The 25,129-nt window shown below is 36.7% G+C and overlaps 1 protein-coding gene and 1 non-coding gene across 4 annotated transcripts; both read left to right on the top strand.

Moving 5' to 3' along the window:
• Positions 1–6,415: 6,415 nt before the first annotated feature.
• On the top strand, positions 6,416–15,515 carry LOC148864952 (transcription factor EMB1444-like). Of its 3 annotated transcripts, none has more exons than XM_088977723.1 (11): positions 6,416–6,682; positions 8,298–8,468; positions 8,687–8,771; positions 8,907–8,948; positions 10,097–10,156; positions 10,561–10,680; positions 10,754–11,962; positions 12,064–12,165; positions 12,815–12,955; positions 13,041–13,166; positions 15,089–15,515. In XM_088977723.1, exons 1-11 carry the CDS (start codon positions 6,588–6,590, stop codon positions 15,092–15,094), a joined length of 2,157 nt encoding a protein of 718 aa, XP_088833849.1. In that variant the 5' UTR covers positions 6,416–6,587; the 3' UTR covers positions 15,095–15,515. The 3 variants fall into 3 exon arrangements, with proteins under 3 accessions (XP_088833849.1, XP_088833848.1, XP_088833850.1); XM_088977722.1 differs by having other exon boundaries at positions 15,000–15,515; XM_088977724.1 differs by lacking the exons at positions 12,815–12,955; positions 13,041–13,166 and having other exon boundaries at positions 15,000–15,515.
• Positions 15,516–24,065: 8,550 nt separating this feature from the next.
• Positions 24,066–24,172, top strand: LOC148864951 (small nucleolar RNA R71). The gene has a single exon (XR_016112120.1). It is a non-coding gene; the product is annotated as a small nucleolar RNA R71 (small nucleolar RNA).
• The last annotated feature ends 957 nt before the right edge of the window (positions 24,173–25,129 follow it).

Here is a 25,129-nt window from a genome sequence, read left to right as displayed (position 1 = left end):
TGCAAATATAAATATGTACATCTCAGTTTGGAAGGAGTACAAATACAAATATATATAGAATAAGACCTTGTATTTTGTATGTATTTGCACAGTGCATGTTTGTATTTATACTCCTTTCAAACTAAGACAAGGTAGAAATACCTTATATAAGGGGGTTCTTCTCAAATTGATTGAGGAACAATTTCAATAATTTTCAGTTTGGTTCAATTTTCTATACAAAAGTGTGATTGTGCGGATTGATGACAGCACGAAATATATATAGAAAACAGATAAAATTAATCAAACATACAATTTACAAGGATTTACAAAGGTTGACCAATTGCTTAAAGAATGGCAATAGGAAACTCTACTAAAAACAACACTATTTTCAAGCTAATTAGATTCTTCCCAATTGAACAATTCCAAGTCATACAAGGATTCCTAAACCAAAACAAGACTGAACTACAGTTTGGAATACAAGCTTCAAACTGTATAGAACCGAAAATTTATAATCAAAGCCTGAAAATACAAGCTACTAACTGTTTAGAACTCCAATTTTTTAATCAAGAAACACCCAAAGAGATAGAATATGGGATCCACAACTATTCAGTTTCTTACTGTAGGTCCCATGTATTTTATCACTTGCTGGGGCATTAGCATTGGTTTCACAGCTCGCTACAGCTAATGCATTCAGCTAATCCAACAACCTAGAAAAACTCTCATGAAAGTCTAAAAGTCTTTTACCAAAAAAAAAAATCCCAAACTATGCATTTATAGATATAGAAAAAAATCATTTTTCATATATCTATACTACTATTAAAAGTGTGAATGAGAGTGGAATTTTTGTTTGACTAAAACACTCCAATTGTTTTACTTTGCTCCCTCTCTAATTGTAAGAACAAAACTGTAATTTGAATAATTTACTTTTCTCCTCATTCAAATCCTTGTCATTACGTCTTATATTTAAGGCATGGTTTTGAAAATTGGATTGGACTGAATGATCATATCAGTTGACTTGGGAACTGGTCATGGCTCTAGGTCTGGTTTTGGACCCCAAAACTATGTGACTGGGGTTTGGACTGGATGATCAAACTATTTGACCCAAGAACCAGTGGCCAAAGAGGTTCGGCTTTTTAAACCGTGATTTAAGGTATTAACTTCCATTAACATTCATTAAATCCTATTCTTAACTAGAACACCCCTATTTTTGAATTTAGTCACTCTCTAATTGTAAGGGCACAAAATGTAATTTCAACCACTACATTTCTCCTCAATCAATTTCCTCTTATTAGCCCTCATATTTAGGGTATTAACTCCATTCTTTCATTGGATCCTATACTAATTAACCATATTAAAGAAAAACAAGTGTGACAAAAGTAATTGTTTTATTAATGATATAAATAAAATACAAATTTAAAACCAACCAAAAATTGAGTTGTTTTCATGTTTAGTGGAAAGTCAATAATTCAACCTTTTGTTTAAATATGTCAACACTTGATGCCATAATTAAATAATAATAAAAATTAAAAAAAAATAAAAACACACAAAAGTATAAAATATACAAAAAAAAATTGTAGAAAAACATTCTGGGCACAACTCTAATATTGTATATTTGTCATATTAAACAAACATAAGTGTGATAAAAAAGAAATAGTTTAATAGATATGGAAATATAAAAATTATAAAAAAATTTGAAGAATACATTATTTACATCATAATCATCATCATCATCAAACATTGGCACATGCAAAGCATGTGCACACTTACTAGTCAAAAAAAGTCTCCCAAAAGATAGTATTCATTTAGAAATAGGAAGCCCACCCAATGGTTAAGATGGTCACTTAGAAATTATCCAAAAATGGAGGCATGAAATCAAACCCATATAACCACAAGCTCTATGTGATAAGGTCATTGGACCTTTTTTCCACTCTGCTAAGTCATCGACAGGAGAGTGTACGGTTAGATAATACCTAAATTTCCATCTCCACCATCTATTGTAGTCCAGTAGGAGAGTGTAGGATTAAATGTTATTCTTAGCATATTTATGTCCTAGAATTTAGTTAGAGCAGGGAGTAGTGGTAAATTCCATAACCCTTATAATTAGGGATCATAATGGATTGAAACCGGGCTGATAAATTCCATAACCCTTATAATATATATATATATATATATTATCCTATACAAGTTTTAATGGGGGAGGGAAGACGCTACAAATATTGACTATTGAAGAGGAAGCTAGAGAAAGATTTAAAAATGATTTTAGAGAAGACTAATGACAGATTTTTAACAGAAAATTAAGACATAATTAAGAGAGTTTTATGAGGAGACATGTTTATACATTAATGTGCTTTAAGAAACTTTGTGATAGAAGAATAAGATAATTGATTTAAAAGTTTGATTTTTTTTTCATATTCTCTATTTTTTATTTTTACTCACATGTGTGAAGGAGAGTATGGGAGACTCATCCCTGATTTGGTTGTTTCTAAGTTTGCAAATAATTCTCCCACTACAAACTTATCAAAGTTAATCAGAATTTGGGAACTGAATTCAAATAAACATACGTCTCAATTGACTAGTGTAGGGAGGGAGAGAGAGTATAAACTATCACTCATGACCAGGGCGACTGTGGAACTGACTTGGATTACATGTTACATGCATGTTAGTAAAAAGCAAACTTTTGCATGCTTGGAATCCAAACTTTTGCATATTAAAACCTTATAAAATGATCACACCTTCACTTTTTCAGTGTAAAGCTAGCCTTACATAATCCTTACTTCATATATATGGATTCACTCAATAGGGAGTTGAAAAGCCTTTTGATCTAATGTATATTAATTAGGCAATTGGAAAAGGAAAGATATCATTCTCATTTGTCACTTTGTATTCATGATCCTACTCACTTCATTTGTTATTTTTTATAGGAAAATGATCCATCATTTGCATCACTAAAGTATATACATGCATAACTAAGTTGACTCCATTATTGAATGAGAATCAAAAAGCCCAACTAATAATAAAAATAATTAGAATCATATTGTAATTTGTAGGGATTTCATTCAGAATAAAGATTTTAACTTTTTAACATAAAACTTGATCAAAAAGGTTGTCGCTATCAATCACAAACAGGAAATATAAAAGATTCTATAAACATTTCTTTTGTTAAAATAAAAAAAAAATGATTTGCTTGGATTCCAGGTAGGAAAAGGAAGAAGAAAGATTGATTTGATCCTATTCCATGACATTAAAAATGCTTTTCTAGTATTTTTTATGTGATTTGGGTTGGTAAATTAAAGTTTATTAATAAATAATTAGTGATTGATATCATTTATGATTAAACCCTCTGATGTAGAATAACTGTGTAACTTCAAGTACAGTTATATATTCCTTAGCAAAAAAAAAAAAAGACCAAAGCACATGGGAAACTTTGGAGAAACAATACTTGATGCTATTAATATTATAACTTTATAGTTGTAAAAGCTTTATTATTATTATTTTTTTGCTTGCTTGTGTGTGGAAAATTGGTCTCACAATTGAATAAGTATATGCATTCAATTCATCGACTATAGAGATGTAAATATTAGAATATGACTCATAAATGAAAATTTAATTTAATATGTAATAAATCCATTAGTTAACTTTTTAGCGTCTTCAACTTGCTTAGTTTTGAGTGGAAATCCTGTTAAGCATGTACCATCAACAAAGTATTCTTTGATTTTCCCGTTTTTGTCTATTGTTATTGCACTATTTTTCTTCTTACAATATAAAAGTTTGCTTTGAGCAATAAACAACTAAGCTTGTTTCTCCACCTTTCATGCTAATTAATAACAATGAAAAGGTGCAAAAATGGAGAAAAAATTAATTATTTATATGTTTCATTCATTTTTCGGGAAGTTTTTTATTTCTGAGGTAAATAAGAAAATGGCTGTTTTAACTATAAAAAACCATTTTTAAAAAGGATAATTTTGTTCCATCCGGTGTTGCCAACTTTCTCCCTAGGTGGGAAAGTGAATTAGTTATCCACTTTGGAAATAGGTATACCAAGGAAAATGAATTTTCTGTGAATCCCATATAAATTTGAAAAAAAAAAGAATATGTTTATCTCGATCAATGAGAATCAAAATCCCATACTTCCTCCCTCTCAAAATCCAAAAAATGAACAGGTCCATAGAGTGAAAATATCATTCCCTCATGGGAAACATGGATCTCAAAAGACATTGTTGCATTGGCGAGGTACATAAAGGCCCTATTCGCTTTTCGTTAAATTACTTATCCAAGTAAACGCAATTACTTGGGTAAGTTTTTCCTAGAAAACGCTTGCACAGGTAAGTGCATTTATCCATGTTCTTTTATTTCTCAGGTAAATAAGGTAATGATCATTTTAGTCATAAAAATCCATTATTAAAAATCCATGTTCTTTTGTTACATGGGCAACTAATACCTAGAAAAATAAACTTTTCTTGGTCCTCACATTAATCTGAAAAAATGAGCATGGGATTCTTGGTCAATGGAAACCAAAATCGATTGACCAACTTTTTCACCTCTCAAAATCCATAAAAAGAATGCCCCCAAAAGATTAGTGGACAGACATGCCATGAAAGCTTGCAGAGTTGTATCAGTTTCTTAGAGATCCTGGATGAGTGTGAATGGATTTAAAGAAAGGAAGGAGTTTTTTTTATAATACGGGGCAGCATATTGTTCGCCAGACTGGCCTGATCATCACACCATTTGTGTTGTCATGTTCAATCCTTTGGCTGCCACTCTGTGGACATTGATTAGCTGATAGTTCATGGTACGTACCGAAGGGGATCAGAAACTTAGATATTGAGGCTAGCTAGAATAAATGAAAGCCCTATGAGGCAATGTGAATTGAGTGGTGTCACCTTTTACTACCAGCATCATTGCATAAGGAAATATAGGAAGCATAGGACAGCAAATTTCATTTCATGGATAGGGAAAGAGATGTAATAGATGATAGGTAGATGAGAGACAACCTTTCACTAAGACATCATCTTGATGGCCATTAATATTGGCATTTCCATCAGACCTTAATTAGCTCACCTATGCTCCAGAAAGAATCATGAAACCCTAATATTGTTAATGGTGTCACATATAGTAAATGTATAGTACAGGAGATATTGGTTGTTCTAGAGTTGTTACTGATGAAAAAAAAGTGGCTATTAGCTAGGTATACACTTCCAACCATATTTTTTAAATAGGTACATGTATGTTATGTGTTTTATATGTATATATATTTTTTTAGATTTTGATTAAAATTTTTTAAGTTAACCCTAAATTATTCAAATATGTAAAAATGATATATAAATGGTACAGGTTTTAAAAATATGATTACTTTTAAATATATTTTAATAATTTGAAAAAGTTTATAAATGCAAATTATATGCAGGGATTAACCAACAACCTAATAACATAAGCTTTTGAATTAAATATGATATCCCTACACTTCTATATAATAGTATAAACCCCAGTGTTAGCAATATCCATCATGCATATCCTCACAATATTTATATATCTTTTTTTTTTTAACTAATCCTTTCGCCTTTTCCCTCTGTCCCGTCTAATTTGTTAACATATTTTTCAATATTCTTAAAAAATATTTCAATACTCTTGAAATATGGTCCTTTATTATGGTTTTTAGTTTTTACCAACAGCCAATACAAGTGTAACGGTAATAACGAAATATGTCCTTGAAGTTGCGAAATTTGTCCATTCTTTTAGAGGGAGAGAGAGCGGTGGCGTATAAACATCGAGAGTTGTATAGAGTAAAGGTAACAACGAAAAAGAAAATTTTGAAAACGTATACATATCGAGAGTGGTATAGAGTAACAGGAGCAACTTCTCTATATAAACTATGAAGCCTTTCTTTCATCAACTCCAAGGCCAACGTCAAATCTTTTGCTCTTTTCTTTCTTTCTTCTCAAGCTTGAATTCTCTATAATATAATTAAGCTGAGCGCAATAGTTTTGTATAGAAATGGCTGCAACTGCATTGCAAATGCAGACGCAGTTCATGAATCTGAAATGCTGAACGGTTCTTTAGAAAGTGCTCCCGCCAAAGTTTGGTCTAGCAGTTGCAAACAAGTTCTGATTTGTTCTTGTAGAAGCTAGAGATTAAACCTCAATATTGTGGTGAAGAGGAAACGTTTGCTGTTGAAGTCGTGGACCCGAAAAGTTGAAAGGCAGCAACATGGTCTTGTCTCTCAAGTCTACGACTTATTTTTCTTTGGCGAATTCAATCTGCTTAAAGCTTTTTCTTCGAGCACCATTTTCGTTTTCGTCACGATCTTACTAACTTGATTTTCTAGTGATTGTTAATTAGATTCCCAATATTTTAAATTCGTTTGAGTCTTGGGAATCTTTAGTGAGGGGTTAAAGAGAGAGAGAGAGAGAGAGAGGGGGGGGGGGATGGACCACTTGCTGCTTTCTACAGTCGGACCACCCGTAAAATAGCGAGCTGGTTTGCGAAGGAAACAGGGGGGAAGAGGTTCTTACAGAGGCAGTTAAAGAGCTGAAGCTTAGAAACTTTAGAGGGTTATTGAGGATTAACCCTGGGAAGTTAGTAGGGGTGTTAGAGTTTTGATCAGCGAAAAGATGGATTCTCACTTGCAGCGAACTCTCAGAAATCTTTGTTTCAAAACAGAATGGAAATACGCCATCTTTTGGAAGCTTATACCTAGAGCTCGCACGTAAGTTTTCTTTTCCTTTCCTTTCGTTTTGTTTTTTTTTTTTTTTAATTTTCTCACTAGATAATCATGACCCCGTATAAGTGCGGGGTCAGTATTCCGATTTCTTTATTTATGTATTTTGATAAATTTTGTTTAATAAATGTAGGTTATTAATTTATTTGATTTTTTATGTATAGATTTTTTTTAACCTGAAAGATTAAGTCAATTTTTATTTCTAAATAATAATCCACTTTATAGATTCTATATCATTTGAAATGGGTTTTTTGTGTTTTTTTTTTTTTTAGTGGAATTAACTGCCACTAAAGTAGGAAAAGGTAGGGAAATCTTTACAAATCTTGTATAGATTTCCTTACCTTTTCTTACATTTTCCTTCAAACCAAACATAATTGTTTTGAGAGTGGAGGTACGTAAAGAGGAAGAAAGTTTTGTTTGAGAATGAAAATAACCACTTTTCTTGAGGAAATAAGATGCCACTTATACAAGGGAGAAGCCAAGTCCCCCTTACAACCATACAAAGACCTTACAAAGTGAGTCAGTTGGCGCCTTCTTTACTTTACCCGTTTGTCAATGTCTTTGGATTATTGTCGGCCATAAAGACCTGAATGAAAATTACAAGACTAGGGTGCCTTTTGGGTGCATAAGAACAACAAACGTAGTGGGGTTTGTTCGTGATAATCACAATTTTGCAAGGCTGTGTTGTGTGTTGTGTTTCTTTGAGTAGTTTTTTTTTTTTTTTTTTTTTTTTAATTTCTTTCCTTGTTGCATCTGCTGAACTGCCTTCGGGTCTAGAAAGAAGTGTAAACTTGTTGGTTGAATAGAAATGGGTCCAACTGTCCTAGTCGACTCAGTTTGCAGGAGTGGTTCATTCAGCATGTGTGGGAATTAGACCTGTTCATGGGTCGGGCCGGGCCGGGCTTTTACTCATCATTAATGGAAATATGCTAGGCCCGAGCCCAAGCCCGAAACTCGATCTAATAAAAAAAATTATAATTTTCCCTATTCAAATTAGAATTAAAAATTCATATGTTTTTTTTTCCTATTTAAATGAACAATGGGCATAAAAGATGGGTTTTTTCCTTTTCTTTTACGTTTTAAAACACTGTTTCACATTCTTAAATCAAAAAACTTATTCAAATGGACATAATCACATAACCCATTTTAAGTCTAATTTTAGGTTGGGCCGGGCTATTTTGACAAAACTCGAGCCCGGCTCGAATTTATTGCGGGCCGGGCTTTTTGGCCCGAGTTTAAGCCCGCGTGCCTATAAACATGTTCAAGCCCGTCTGGGGGCCAGGCCGGCCCGTCGGGCCACCCGGCCCATGAACAGGTCTAGTGGGAACTAAGTTTTCACTTGGAGAATGTAAATAATTAGAAACCATTCCCAGTTTAACTCTTTAAGTATTTCAAGATTGGCCAAGGCAAATTTCTAAACATAATTAACCAATTGCTATGTTGAAAGGATAAACATCGCTTATTAGAAATTCAAATTGTCTGAGGATAAACATCACTAGTGCTAGTGCATTTTAACTATATCAAATTAGTTAACACATACTGGTCTGAAGTTAATTTGTTTCCTTCTTTAATTTGGTTTTCTGGGCATTTATCTTAATTTCAGGATGTTGATTTTGGAGGGTGCTTATTATGATCACAACGAGCTACCTGATCCTTCAGAGAATATGTGCTCTAGAGATACTCTTATGAGCATGAATGATGGATACCATCTCCAAGACCTGATTGAATTAGCCCTGGCAAAGATGTCACATCTTGTATATTCTCTAGGAGAAGGGTATGATATCTAGAACTCATGATATGAGTATCCTTGAAAGGTTTTATGATGGAAATCAACTGGTATAAAGTAAATCCAATTTATGAATTTTTATGCTCTTGCTTTTGTATTGTTGTATCACTCTCATTCTGTTTTTGGTTCTGTTATTCAAATCTATATCTATCAGAATAAATAGCATATTTGGTTGTTTTATATTCATTTATTTCTTTCTTGAGAAGGATTATAGGTCAAGTGGCACTTACTGGAAAGCATCACTGGATATTTTCAGATATTTATGCATCTAGTTCTTGGCTATCCTCTGAGGTGAGGGAGTTCCTTTCTGAGCATATAATAAAGGTTTCAGGTGTATTTTAGTTTCCATCATAAACTGATGGTATTTATAGTTCTTTATACATTATTCTATCACTATTCTTATTTCTTCATTTTTGTATTCCCCAGTACTGTGATGGGTGGCAAATTCAATTTGCAGCTGGCATTAGGGTATGTTTTCTATCTCTCTTTTCTTTTAACATTTGACTCATATAATCATATTCTTATATGATAGTATAGATAAACAGACAGTTGGATCATCACAAGTTTCATTGAAACTTCAATTCGCCACCACCAATGATGCCAGTACCTCACATTTTTTTTTTTTTTTTTGTGATAACGGTAAGGTAATTTATCGAAAGAAGAGAAAAACAAAGCACACAAGTTGTATATATAGGAAGGGAGGCAAGACAGTACTGCCTCTAAAAGAGAACCAAAAAATAAACAGAACCAACTCCAGGCACAACAAAGGTGGAGCTGCAGAACAGACCACGCACAACACTAAACAAAGCCAAACCCCACAAAAGGACTAGACCCAATCCAAGCCAAACCGGGCCTAGGCCCAACTAAAACGAAGCTCCCAAAAACTACAGAAAAGCTAGACAGAAGACAAGAAACAGCACATCTTCCAGACGAAATTAGCCTAGTACCTCACAATTCCTATATGTTAGTTGATTAGATATACGTGTGTAGTTTGAATTAGCATGCCAATAGTAACCCTTTGCATCATGGAAGAAAGAGCTAAATTTAGACTATGGAAATCCAGACCCATCAATGGGGGTTGAGTATAACATATCTCATGTTACTAACAACAACTTGAACCATCTAATGGATTTGGTTCTTCTGAGTGGTAACAAAATATAAATGTATGAGGATCCAAAATAAATATGGCAAAATGCATTAATTCTCAGGAGGATGGAACTATTCATACTGCATGATTTTTCCAGGCATGGAGGTGGTATCGGTGTTACATTTGGGTATTTATGTCCACATATGTAGGACTCAAATAATTAATGTTTTGGCTGTCAATATGAAATGGCTGAATTCAATGGTTAGAAATTCCCCATATTTTTTTTTTAACTTAGGGGAATGGATGATCCAGGGGATGTCCAACAATTGATACTAAAGATTGGTTTCTGCAAGATTGATGCAGAACCTAGGCATCTCCTTGTGTGTTTAGGATTCGGTGAGTTAAATATCACCCATGCACTGTATGCAGTATTCTTTCTTCTACATCTCTGTAAGTCGCATTATTTCAATAAATTATTCTTAAATTTGTTTTGTTGGTGAATAAAAGGGATTTCCTTCCTGTTGTGCAGACCATTGCTGCTGTAGCTGTTGTTCCACATGGAGTGATACAACTTGGATCTTTAAATATAGTAAGAAAATTGTTAAGTTTTACTTGCATTAGTATTTCTGAGTATGTCATTGATTATAAACCAGTATTTAAAAGGCAATGGCATGAGCTAAGGTGCTAGAACCACATAGTTGCATCAGGTGTAAAGATGCGAGCTTAAGTCTCTTAAGCCGGCATTGTTTTAGAAGAAAACATAGAGTGCATATAAAATTAGAGATGTAAAAAGTACTATATATTTATATGAGAAATTTTATATAAAACATATATGCACCAACTTATATCACCACTTCACAAGTGATACTTCAGTTCTTTCTAAATCCTTTTTTCCATCTTATGAATTTATTTTACATGCAAATTATAAACTCATGTATTTTTCTCAAACCTACTATTGCATTCTCATTGCTCCTTTACTTGTGTGAGGATCAGGTCAATGAGGACTTGAAGTTAGTAAACCATATCAAGGATGTATTTTCTCCACTTCAAAATTTCTCCATGGAATTTGTGTCCAAGCAAATGCAAAATATAAAGATGATCACCTTATGTCCAGTAAGTTTCCTCTGTTTTATTTTGAAAATTTTGTTCTTGTATATATAAGCATCTGATATGGATGTCTTTCCAGTCAGAGGTATCAGCAAAAAGTTCAGATTTAGGTATCGTAAATCAGTGGCTAGACAGAGTAGATAAAGACAAGAGCAACAGAAGCCCAGATTTTCAGTCTAACCTTTTGCCATCTATTGGAAGGCATAATAACTTCCATCATGTTGCTGTTCCACTGCCTGATCTTAATGGCAACAAGGAAGTTAACACAGTTGAACACATAGGGGTTGAATCTCCCACATTGAGCAGTGATGAGAGAGCTCAGTTTCTTTATGCAAGGTCTAGAATCTTTAGTTTGGAGAACCAAAAAGAGATACATATGCAACTGCTCGAGTGCAAAAAGTGCAGAGAGAGAACTAATTGCTGGAAGGATTTTGTTTGCCAAATAGAAAAAGATGAACCAGAGTTACAAAATTTACTCAAAGAGAATGCAATAATAAATACTATGAATCCCTTAACTAAGTATGGAGAAGATTGCCCCTTCTTGCATCCAGATCTCTTTAACCCTGCATCATCATATACAGAAACGTGCATCGGAGTCTATCTTCAGAATGAGGGGTTTCACTTTCCTGGACCATCAGAAGGCTTGGAGCAGAACACGGACTTCAGAGCTGAGATCAATTGCATGGACACTGACAACAATTCACTTAGGTTCTCTACTGTCTGTGAGCTGGATGAAGCCCTTGGACCGGCTTTTAGGAGAGAGCAATGGTGTTCTCCTCGGAATGAGATTGAGGGGGAAGAAACTGGAACACCCGTTCAGTTCCAGGAGGGTATGGGCAATAGCCAGTTTATACTAGAGAATGGATCAGAGAATCTTCTAGAAGCAGTTGTAGCAAATGCTTGGCAAGGTACTGACATTGTTAAGATTGAGTTCTGTAAGTCAGAAGATTCACTAGGACCAACAGAAAAAATAACAGAGTTGTGTTCCCATATTGAGAATACTCATAATTCAGGTGGACTAGCTGAATCCTCTCACGAGAAGGATTCACTTTACAGCTTGGCATGTACACGGAATTCAACAGAATCAACTGTTGTGAGGACTCAAAGGGAATTATCATTAACAAAATTCAGTAAATGCAGCCAGAAAATGGAGAGGAGTGTAGAACAACCAAAAGTCAATAAAAATAAGGCTATACATGGTCAAATTTGTAGGCCTAGGCCAAGGGACAGACAACTGATCCAGGATCGTGTTAAGGAGCTGAGAGAGCTTGTGCCTAATGGGTCCAAGGTAAGTATTCCATGGCTAGTATCAGATTGAGTTTTTGATAAATGAGGCTTGCAAATGATTCTCATTCTCATGAAACTGAAAAACAAGAAATGGTTGCACAGTGCAGTAATGATACACTGCTGGAGCGTACAATCAAGCACATTCTCTTTCTTCAGAGTGTCACTAAACATGCTGACAAGCTAAGGAAATGTGCTCAATCAAAGGTAAGCATTTCTATTTATTCCATTCCTCCCTGGTTCAGTTGTTGAACTGAATATGGCTACTGTTTGGTGTTTGAGGAACCTGTTAATAGAAATAGTTAACATCACTTGGGAAAAGAAAAACATAATTGGAAATAAATTTTCTCTATTGGTGTGGTAAATTATAATCGTGGCCATTTATCTCTTTGTGTTTGCCTGGATTGGGTCCATTCTTGATTTTCAGTTCTCCAAACCTAATTATTTGACATCCTGAGTATGTTCCACAAAACTTTTGATTACTGCTATTTCTAGGTACTCAAAATAGGGGTAATTACTAATTGTGTAGTTTCCACTCATCAACAAAAAATGACAATTCAGGATTCATGTTCATTTAGAGTTTGGAAAAAGGTTTAATCCCAGCTTCCAACCTGACACAACCCTCCTTTATCTAGGCTTGTGACCAACAGTGTAAGACAAGTTCACACTGGTACAATAAATTACACAGTTTCCAATATTGCATGGCTTATATTATTGAATCTCTAATCTTATAATCTAAGACATCATCTGTTAGCTCAAAATTCACATTCATTGTAGCTTGCACTAGGAAAAGAAACTTTTAATTTTATTTGTAATTGTCTGCAATGGAACTAACATCTTATTTCTCAATCTGTAGTTGCAGTGCAAGAGAATGGATCTACTAGGATCCTATAATCATGAGTACAATTCAAGTTGCAATCTAGAAGTAGGAAACCAGATAAAAACTTGTCCAATAATAGTGGAGAATCTTAACATGAATGGACAAATGCTTATTGAGGTTTGTACTTGCCAAATATAAATAAATTTCCCAGAATTTTCCATTTTTTTTCTCTAATACAAAGTATTCTGGACAAACTCTGTAGATTTTGTGTGAGGAAAACAACCATTTTCTTGAGATAGCTGAGGCTATTAGAAGCTTGGGTCTAACAATATTGAAAGGTTTAATGGAAGCTCATGATGAAAAGACGAGTGCATGCTTTGTTGTTGAGGTATAATTCTGATTGCATATCAACTCCTAGATTTCTCAGAGCTTGAGGAAATCTCTCTCTAAGGGGTTCATTGGAAACCACATGGAGTGAAATGATTTATTTTCTTTTTCAAGCATTTGAGTTCATAGGTTAGTTATAAAGAAATATAAGAATACTATTAAAAATAGAAACTAAATCATTTGAAGATTTCAAGAAATAAAATCATTGTACAACATTCCGGAAATGCCCATCTTCCTTTTTCTTTTTTTCCTTTTATTTTTGGTATCTATAATAGAGGCCATTTCTTGGTGAAATGGTAAAATCTTGGACCTGAGAAGAATGGCAACATGGGTTTGAGTTTGTGAGTTGCCGATTCATGAAAACAATGGCAAAGGCTAGGTCCAAATCCAATCCACCACTCCCAAGATCCCAGACAGCCAGGGCCAGTATTGGTTAATGGTCTTTTATTTTTGTCAGATATATCTCCATTTTGGATGACGAAAACATTAGTTCAAATGTTATTATAATAAAAATGATATGATTTTCATTACATATAAAAGAATGGTGAAACAGGATTTATGTATCCAACTCCATATAAGACTTAGATGATGATGGTTTTCTTTACATAAAAACCTGTTGGTATTTTCTTTACCCTACCTAGAGCTGATTTGTTTATTCAGATTACAGAAAACATGATGGGTCAGGCAATAATAACCAGTGCATAGGTAGAATTTATCCTCACACTAAGCCCTAAGTGTATGAACAAAAGAGAAACAAAAGGGTCATCATCTATTAACAACCATCCAAGAGAGGCAGGCGACACCATAGTGAGGGACACTAGTAGGACACCTCTCCCCTTCTCTACTGTGGATGTATGTTTTTGGAATGAATCTTCCCCCATAAGTAGAGGGTGGCAAGAGGAATAGGGGGACACCCTCTGGACCTTTCGTATCTTTCCACATTGAAGATTCCTGTGTTGTTTGGAGACATATTGGGGTACTACACACACATAGACATATTTGTGTATGGGGATCATTGTTTGGTTTGATGGTAACCTCGAAAAAACAAGTATTAGAACATGGCTTGAGTACAAAGCAGTTAATTTGTGCAAAAAAAAGACAGGTTAGATCTGTATGCAGTCCATCACTCCCAAGATCTGTATTCTATGCTCCACCAAACAAGTTCAGTGAAGGATTAGCATATTCACCCAGATGGTAAACATCAGTGAATGTGATAATCCTTCACTGGATTTGTTTATCCAACCCAATTAATAGGATACATAATTAGAGGGTATTGTAGTAACTTAACATTTAAGTTGGTTATCTTCACCAAGGTACAAATTAGTTACAAATCATCCTATTTTTACATGCACGTTTTCCCTCTGTAAATTGTATATTACTATCTAACTAGGAAAAGATAAAGGGCAATAAATTAGACTGTTAATTTGGACAAGAATATTCTCCTATGAAGTAGTGAAAGTCACCGGGTTGATAAAACACAATAAACATGCATACGACATACTTTAACCTGTTGGGCTTAGGTTCAATCTCATCAGGATCAGGGTGGATTTAACCTGTTTCCATCCCCAAAATCAATTGGTTGGCATTATACACAAAAGATAAATTGGGCAATCCTATTGTTGCATGCATGGATTTTTCCTAAATATCATCAATGATTAGTTTATCCATTCAAGTTTTAGATCTTAATCAGATGGTTAAATCATCTGTTCTATATAATGTTTATGCCATCCCTTAGCTGCAGATGGGTCACCAATCGAATGGTGAGCTTCTTGCCTAGTGCCTGTAATTTTCTATTATTTTATTTTACAGATCTTGAGTTTCAGAACCATTGCAGGGACAGAGTAATAGAGGAATGCATAGGATGGATATCTTGTGGTCACTCATGCAGTTGTTACAACTGAAAACAATCATTTGATGCTACAGAGTTAGCCAACCTGAGGTGATGGTGGAAGTGGAGTTTGTAACTACTGTGAGGCGACCTTGTTGGCGCACAACTACTGAAGAACATGATGGAGTGGTGGAACAGGATTCATGTAGCCAACACGATATAGTTGGAACATGACTTAGATAATGATCATAATGATGATAATAACCCTTACTGGTGCACAATTCACATTTCTAGAAAATTAGCATGTCTGATGATGTACCCAGGTGAGCTAGCTTTGATGGAGTGAAAAGTATATCATTTTTGTTGGGCAATCAATGTAGTGCCTAGATATAGATCTTGGATTTGATAAGCATTTTAGGGGAATTGTAGCAAAATCATGCGTAGGATGGATATCTTATGATCTCTTATGTTGTTGCAACTATCCAATGCTCATTTAGGAAATAATCTGAGGTGATGGAGGTTGAAGTTCAGTTGTGTATACTGCAAGACACCTTAATAGGTGCACATTTGACATTCCCATAGCATTTATCTTGTTTCTGTATATGCTTCACTTTTACTTTTAATTTCCTTTAAGTTTTAAGAACAGAGTTTCTTTTGTTCCGTTAATTTTGTGAAAAATAGCAGCTATAGTCAGTTTTTTCTGTCATGATGACTATGATACCCACTCTCTTTTTGAAGCTCAAACATAAAATTGGAGGGGACAAGCAGGGTGCACGTTAGGTCCACTTATCATATTAGCATCATATTCCAGTTGTGTGGGTTTGATCCCACACCTCCCATTTTCAGTGGAATGACAAATGACCATCTCAGTTACTAGGTCATCAACATACTAATTTCCTTCCTATGAACTATAACCAGTTCCAGGCTTTCTCTGAATTAGTTCAAAGACAGGGTGAATCGAGAATATAAAATAAATGTAACTACTTGCTATATTAGTATTATTTACCAAAAACAGATGAGTTGAGTTCGTGAACAAGTTAGTTACTCATGTATTTCCAATACCAAATTAATGAATATGACCAATGAACTTCTTGAATTTAGCAAATCCACATTCTAAATTTATTATTAACCAGGGAGTAAATGCTGAATTAAATGTAATTAATTGGGTTCAGTAATCAACTTATGAACTATTAACTCTGAATGAAGAAGATCAAATCCAACTGTAAGTTTGGAAACTATGGTCTGTTATGGAAAAGAAAATTACCTCTGGTTTTTTACTGCTTTAGAGCCAAGCAAGTTTTCTCCCTCTCAAATCTCTTCTTCTTCTCTTCTTCTTCTTCTTCTTTGACATTTTTCTCTACTGCAAACTGAGCAACACTTTTCATCTGAAAAAGAGTGCCATTATAAACGATTCAATCACAAACGACTAAGAAATAAACCAAGTAATTTATTGAGATACAGATACACAATATTATTTATGCCTTTGCATGGGCATATAAGTCTAACACAATATGATATAAGCACAAGCGGTTGCTTAGACACCATAATCAGAAAAACACTTAGGGCGCGTTCGTTTTTCATAAAATGAAGGGGGAAAGTTTGGTCAAACCCATTTACCCACGTTCGTATTTCAAGAATAAGAGGGACTTATGGTAAATTTTATTTTCCGGGGTATTACTTACCTGCGTAAATGATACCCATACTTGGGTATGTTTGGTTTCCCAAGTGAGAAAAGATGAAAATGTCAAATTTGCCCTTAAAAGATTTGCCGTCTGAGATCTTCTCCCCTTCTACTATTCCTTCTCCAAAACTCACCATTGCTGTTGAAGAGTTCATCGCCTTCATGACGAGAATAGAGGAGTTGCAACGGCGATTGTTGGATTTTAATCTCATTAGAGATTAAATCCAATGGATTTGATTGGTCAATTACATGAGAAATTGCACCTGCACACTTGATTGAAAAATTAGTTTTTCTCTTACAAAACTCAGTTTTGAACTTGTCCTATATTGGAAAATTATAAGTTTTGTTTTCAGTATTTTAATAGGAGTTGATTTACACTTCTTAGAATTAGTAGAGAAGAGTATGAGAATTCGATACTGTGCAACACGCGTGCACACATGTGTGTGGCGCAATGAGGTGCACTTTGCTCGCACCCGCGTGACTCGCGATGGGCGGTTTTGTTTTGGTGCATTGATGAGATCAACGGTCACGATTCGATCGGGTGTAATCAAGAGACACAATTCAAAGTTAATAGTCAACACCTACCTTTTCTTCATACCTCTTCACAAATTATTTAAGGAGCATGAATCAGACTCCAAAACACACAATTTCGAAATTCACTCTCTCTCTCTCTTAGTCCGGTCTGCTACATTCTCGCCAGGCTCTGTTGTATCCTGAGAACGAATTTACTTGTAACCCAATAGCAAACTCAGTAAAACTGTGGGGGCAAATAACGTTCTCAAGATAGTGTCTTCAGACGTGCCTCAGAGCTTCTCCTCCAAAGTTACAGTGACCCCATTTTCTCCAGCAGCGGTGACCTCCATAAACTCTATCTCTTTCTCTCTTTCTTCTTCCGCTTCTCTCCTCTCCCCCTCTCTCTCTCTCTACATCATCCTCAACATCTACCGCTGTCAATCTAGATCTAGCAGTCACTATTATTTTCATAGCCACACCTGTTTAGTTTAGTACTCTTGCCTGAAATCAACTACCCAATGGTTTTCCTTTCATCCTCACGATGGCGACCCACTTCATGTAGCACTATACATCGATTTCATAGCAGTCCCTTGTTTCAAGATTCCCAGTCATCGATTTTAGTTTCAGATCTACTCTTTTCGTTGCTGGTAGGACTATACATCAAAGAGTTTAAAAAATAGTAAGAAAAGGAAGAATTTGATTGCTACTTATAATCCCATTGCTACAGATCTGGGCGTCCCATTGCGGAGTGATTCTCGACAACAAACATGTGACATTCTTGCTTCTAACTTTAATCGGAGATGCCAGGAACCTCAGATGTCCCCTTGAATGATTGATTTGAACCTGTCGAAACCTCGTATATCTAGTAATCCATATCAGCAATATTCTTCTTGCTTTGCTTCAGATCCTTGTGATATTCCTTGGCTACATATGACCTTCACTATATGATTTAGTTCGTTGACAGTAGAATTATTTAGTTTGTTTTTCTATATTTTATTTGTCTTGATATATATATATATATATATATATATTTTTTTTTTATGTTAAAACTATTGATGATGCATGGACCATAGGGGAGTATGTGGCAGCCGCAAGGCTTGCACAACACATTGAGAAGGGAAATGAAAATGTGCTATTTATCAGCAGTGTGGCATCATATTCAAATATGCGGGCCCTTATTATGTATTCAAGCATTGGTTTCACTACTCAATTTTATGAGCTTTCACCTTATTTTCTTCACAAAGTAACTGCTTGCACCTTATTTTATGAGCTTCCACTGTTTCATGTTTCATGTTTGGGAATGTTTGGGCATGGACAAGTGGGTGGGTGTGTGAAGGGCAAAGAGTGTGCCTATGGCTTGACTCAATTAGTTTCTTGAACTTGCGCAGATAACATGGAATGCCATCAAGAAACAATTAAATTGACATAACTTATATTCCCATTGACATATTATCAGAAGAATTTCAAAGGAATCTCTACTTCCAACTTTACCTTCTCTAGATATGGTTATTATGTTTCTCACTAGTATTAAAAAAAAATCACATTCCTTGAGTAAAGCACAAAAATAGAGTTGATTCAGTTCCTAATTTTCAAGCCTTGTCTTCTGTTAAGTTGATTTGTTTCATATGGTTAGAATTTGTTAAGCTTGTTAAGTGAAAACTCTGCAATTGGGAAAACCAATATAGCTATTTATGTTTTTTTTCCTATTCTTACAGGTTTGTAGATGATGCCTATGCAATATTCTGTATAGGGAAGTGAGACAGAGTTTGGCCTACTGACCATATGCTGAACAAACACTGGCCAGGATTTTCTCTGGTTATTAAGAAAATACCGAGATTGAGACTTAGTGAATGGAAAATGATTTGGTTGTTTGCATGGTACATAAATTTAAGAATGTCAGCTTTCTATGTTGTTTGAAAAACGTGAGAGCTAGATCTGTATGATGTTATGGTTCCTTGATGGCTGAACCTTGAACCACAGAATACAGGATCCATGTTTATATTCGGAGAACACAAAATGTGAGAGATGGGTTGGTTTCCATCCAATCACCCCAATCTTATGACAATCCATCTACAACCATAGCAGAAAAGGAGAAGAGGGGAAATCATAGAAATAAGGGACACAATGTGTATGATTTGTATCACATGGACTTAAGCTCAAAGGATAAAAAATTGGCAAGAGGTGAAAAAGATAACAAACTTATCCAGGAAAAGTAGGTGTTACAAAAGAACATGGGAAAGCAAGGAAGCTCACTTACCTGGATAAATTAAACAAAAAAAGAACATGAGTACTTACCCAGGTAAATGTGTTTCCTAAAAAGAACAGGGCCTTAAAAATAAATTGTGAAATAACAAAACATTCAACAAACACGTGCACAGGTTCAATTACAAAGACAACATTCCAGTACCAAGTGATTAGATTAGGAAGGAGACCTATCTCCCAAATGAGAAATTTATCAAGAGTTTTCTTCATGTACTCCTTGAGCAACCAAATATCATAGTTCATATCTTTCGCCAAATTCAATACTTGAAATGTATTAATGATGAGTTTCCATCAAGTCCTTTTGATCTGTAGTATGTAACATATTCCTTCATTGTTGTTTCCTTGTAAATAGGGGGATTTTCCTTATGTAACAGCTCTTTGATTGAGCAGCAAACCTTTGTGGATAGATGAGATGGTGAAAAGCATGCTACGAATGCTCTAAGGCCTACATGTTGCGAAAGAACTTTGTGATCGAAACTTGACTTATCACTTGAGATAAGATGCACAAATTAAGATAACATTTCTTTAGTTTTAAATTCAATTAGAATGCAATTAAAATGAGAAGAGAAAGAATTACGATAGGGGTTTGATTTACATTTTGTTCTTGGGACTTCCATTTCAGACAGTGGAGTAGTCATCAAGCGGGATGGTGGAAGCACAAACATTGGGCTCAAGTCCATCATTAGATAGCAATGAGGTTGAAGCAAGATTTTAAGCCCATGAGACAATAATGGAGAATGATATTTGTTTGGAATTTAGTCGAATATCTTGCGTGCATGTATGGAAATTTGATACAAGGACTGCTAGTGGCAATAAGGTAATCCCATTGTGGTATTCATATTTGGAAAAATCTATGCGTCTGTAAAACATGAAAAGCTTTGATTAATCGAAACCTTTATATGTATATTGATAAATATAAGCTGATGTGTTTGATTTAAGGTGGACAAGTAGCAAATAATGCCCCAATGAGCTAAATGAGCTGTGTTGAATCCGACGACCTACGAACACCAACAATCAGAGGCCCTGGGGTGGTTTCCTATCCGATGCTCAAGTTGGCAAGTGACTGAAGTGGTTGGCTACGCCGAGCTATTTGGGATGAACTGGTCATAGCCAAAGCAAGCTATAGAACTTGAGAGAACAGGAGAGCAAGGAAGCTTGAGAGTAGGAGAGTGTCTAGAAGATTTTACCTTTGGGCGGGGAGTGTTGTTGTGGTCCTCGTTAATGGGACATGTGTTGGGGCATGAGTGGTACATTCTAGGATGAGGAGTTCGGGGACACTAGTATTACCTCGGTAAAATGTGGGTTCAGTTGATGTTCGCCATGTTCCCTCGACCTAAGACTCGTGGCATGCACCAACATTGTTGTTACAATCAAATGAGGTCGTGGCAAGGTTGTCTGCATGGTGGTTAACCGTTACCCTTTAGCTATCTGTCAATCCTTGATGAGAACATGTGTCACTAATCTAAGGTTGTCCATGTGGTGGTTAGCCCGAGCCTAACCTTTAACCCCATCACTTTCCTCTAGTTTCGTGGTTCAGGCATAAGGTGCTCGGCTAATGTTAGTGATAGAGGGTGATTTGTCACGATCTCATCTTAGGGGGACACGTGGGCGTGACTCAACATAAGTGAAAGTTTAGCGCAATCAATAAAGGAGCCCCCGAGCTCCTCCAAAGAAAGGAGCCACGAGCTTTTCCTCAAAAAGGGAATACTCCGAGCTAAGATTCTTCTACAAGCATCCCAAGCTAGGGTACTGCAAGACAGGGATCTCCCGAGCTCAAGGCACTTCGGGGTGAGCTCGGGAGCCTTCTAATAAATTTGCTTCTATAGGCCTAAGTAGGTCACCTCGGGTAGAATAAATTCGGTGTGGCACCTCCAGCTCGGCACAGGGTAGCTTAGTGTAAGGCACCTCCAGCTGACAACCATACCTGCCAAACCTGGGGCCCTACACCCACGTCTCTCACCAAGCGGTGTCGTGCTTGCCAAACCTGAGAGGTGTCCCCCGCTTGACAGAGCCGTACCTTGCAATAGTGACCTGTGCAGCCCTGGCAAGTAATGGTTGTGACAGAGAACTAGAGGCAGTTATGCCAGATTTGACAGAGCACCATTATATAAGAACTCCAACCCTCAGAGGGAAAATGTAATTTTTGGCATTCGCGCTATCTGTACTCCAGCTTTCTTCTCTTTAACCTTCTCTCTCAGAGTTCTAACTTAAGCATCGAAGTGTTCCCGCCGAGAGAGCTCCTCGGGAATTCTTCATTCTCTTCTTCTTCTCAGGTACCATCCGTTGCCAGCTTGGAGTGTGGCCCTTTGCCAGCTAGGAGTGACCAGATTGCGCACCATCATTTAGCGCCGTATGTGGGAACCGCTTCAAAAGGCCTTCTTCCACTAAACTTACAGACTTCAGTTTTCATGGCTTCCTCCAGTAACGCCAAATGCAGTGCAGAAATGAACACCGTCGGGGAGCAACTCTAGGTCCGAGTGGTGTGTATTGGACAGTTTACCATTCCACTCTTTGCGGATGGGGTTCCCATTCTGAACGTGCCTCAGACAATGGCACCCGTAAACGCTCCACTCCCTTTCACGGTTGGAACAACCTTCACCGAACCCTCCCTTGTCTCTCATGTGACCAACCAGCTTGAAGACCTGGTGCAGTGCATGCGAGCCATGCAAACTCAGATGCAACAGATTCAACAATTCCAACTATATCAATAGCAAGTGCTGCACCAAGTTTCTCAACATCACTATCAGCAGTAGTTTCCTCCGCTTCCTCAGACCCATCATCCCCTTCCTCCTCAACATCCGACCGCGCAACAAGTCCAGCCTCGTTGTCAAAAAGAGCATCCTTCTTGCTGGGGAGAGACCTCTCAAACCCAGAATCCTCTCAAGAGTTAAGTCTCATCCCACGGGAGGAAGGAAAGACCAATCACCCCTGCCTCGCCGCGTGTAGTTAGGTCGGGAGGGTCCCAACATACCAGGCTCACATCACCGCAGCTTTCCGAGTTCGTGGTCCCGCTTGGGGAGAATCAGTTCGAGGTCTGGCTGCAGACTCCAGGCAAGATCCCTCTATCCGCAGCCATCACCAGTAGTTTGTCCCCCTCCCTGTCCCCCTCCCTACAAAAATTGTGCCCGACAATACTGAGGCCAGCCAGCAGCACCAATGCAGAGCCCACAAAAAGGCAGCGGAGACATCGCCGAGCTCGCCAAACTACAACACACAACCTGCCCGAGCTCAAGGGTAAGAAAGAGGTAAGCTCGGGTGAAATAAAAGCCACTCTTCTCCTCTTTGTACCATCCCCTTTGTCTCCTGAACTATTGGTCGTCCCAATGCCCAAGGACTTCAAACTATCTCCCCTGGATAAATATGACGGATTGTTTGACCCAAATGATCACGTAGACGCCTTTCAGTCATAGATGCACATGGCAAGGGCCAGTGAGTCCTGCATGTGCGTGGCTTTCTCCACCACTTTCAAAGGAGTGGCCCGCACATGGTACAGGAACCTCGTGCCCGGATCAATAAAAAGTTGGGCGCAATTCGTGCAAGTCTTCACTTCTCACTTCGTCACCAGCAAGCGGTGCCCAAGGACCCAGGAGAGCCTCCTTGGCACAGTATAGAGGGAAGGTGAATCTATCCGAAGTTACATCAAGCGGTTCAATGACGCTTGTCTACAGATACCCGACCCGGACCCCACAGTTCGGCTCACAGCGGCTAAGAGAGGCATCACACACAAAGAGTTCAAGTGGCACGTGGTGGTCAATCGGCCCAAGACTGTAATCGTGGTGGTCAATCAACTAGAAGGGTGAGCAGGTCACTGAAAAAAGAAAAAGGGAAGCTGAGTCCTCAACCTAGGGGGACAGCAAGAAGAAAAAATACCCAACTCGGGGGGCACGACCAGGTCAGCCTATCCGAGCTCCCTTGGATTCTTCTTCGTATTGCTGGGCAATCATCCCTCTTTTCTTTCTGACAATATATTCACAATCTACCCCACTTGGACTTCTAAGTTCGTAATTGATGCTTCTCGACTTAAGAATCTTTTTTCATGTTCTTGAATTTTTGTTTCAGCAACATTAATGAACTTAAAAATCATTTCTTCTAAATTACCCTTCTTTTCTTGTGGGGGTGGCTGTTGAAATCCCATGGGCGCTTTTTGTTGGTTGTAGTTCCATGAAAAATTCGAATGACTCCTCCACCCTAGGTTGTATGTGTTCGAATAGGGGTTGAAGTTCAGCCTACCACCATGAGAAATAAAGTTAACACTTTCATGTGGAGCAAAAGGATTACCTAACGGACAGTCAAAGTTAATATGTTCTAATTGACCACAGAGATCACATGGATTGCTAGACGATGCATTTATTGCTGCAACATTAAGATTATCTAATTTTTTATTCAGACTAGCAAGTTGAGCAGATAAAGCTACAAAAGAATCGATATGGTGTACTCTCCTTCGATCAATTCGATCATTATTCCATTGGTAGCTATTTAACACCATTTCTTTCACTAGATCATAAGCTTCCTCTGGCGTTTTCCTCATGATAGTACATCCTACAGCTGCATCAATAATGGAACGATTAGAGGGGGTAATACCATTATAAAAAGTTTGGATTTGACGCCAAATTAGTATCCCATGGTGAGGACACTTCCTAAGCATCTCTTTAAATCATTCTCATGCCTCATACAAGGATTCTCTCTCTAATTGAGCAAAAGTTGGGATATCATTAATTAATTTTGCTGTTTTAGAGGGTGGAAAATACTTAGCCAAAAATTTTTGGGTCAAGTCATTCCAAGTGGTGATGCTTCCTGCAAGGAGTGAGTTAAGCCAATCTTTAACTCTATCACGTAATGAGAATGGAAAAAGTCTAAGCCTAATAGCATCATTTCTAACTCCATTATGTTTAAATGTATTGCATATTTCTAGGAAATTAACAATATGTGCATTATTATCATCACTTGGCAACCCACTAAATTGAATACTCGTCTGAATCATTTGGATGATCGCAGGCTTGATCTCGAAATTATTGGCTTGGATTGTTGGCTTGCAAATGCTAGAGGTAGCCCCATCCATTGTTGGACAAGCATAGTACAAAAGAGTTCGATTTGCTTCTGCCATCTCTTGTTCTGTTGGTTCACCTTGTTCAACCGTCTTTCTTTCTTTGCTTTTGTTGGCTCTTTGCAGATTATGAAGGGTTCTTTCTATTTCAGGGTCGAATTTTGCTAGTTCTTCGCTTCTAGTACGTGTCATACACTAACTAATCTGAACACAACAAGAATTTGAACACATTAAATAAAGAGTAAAATCCAAATTAACCAAGGTTAACAAATTCTAATATTATTTTAGGATTAAATCCCTGGCAACGACGCCAAAAACTTGATAGCTATGATTATAACCTTAGCAAGTGCACTAGTTATCAAGTAGTATAAAGATATCGTTACCACGAGAATTTAACAAAATAAGTATTAGAACTACAACCTTCCTTAATTATTTGGACAACCAAAATTCAGATCCTACAATAAGAACTACTGAAAATTAAAAATAGAAAAAGAAAATAAAAGCAAGGATGATCAATAGCTAAATATGCAATGATTAACTGAAATCACTAGGACCATTGGTCCACCTAACCATTCCAATGAATATTAATGGATGAGATTAACCAAGATTATTTATCATTTCCATAAGCTGAAGTTT

Source organism: Nelumbo lutea, chromosome 3 (genome assembly GCF_056320005.1).
Source record: "Nelumbo lutea isolate HS-2025 chromosome 3, American lotus-T2T, whole genome shotgun sequence".
Taxonomy (NCBI): Eukaryota; Viridiplantae; Streptophyta; class Magnoliopsida; order Proteales; family Nelumbonaceae; genus Nelumbo; species Nelumbo lutea.
The sequence above is the reverse complement of the archived record's forward strand: the minus strand, read 5'-3'. Positions and strand labels throughout refer to the sequence as shown.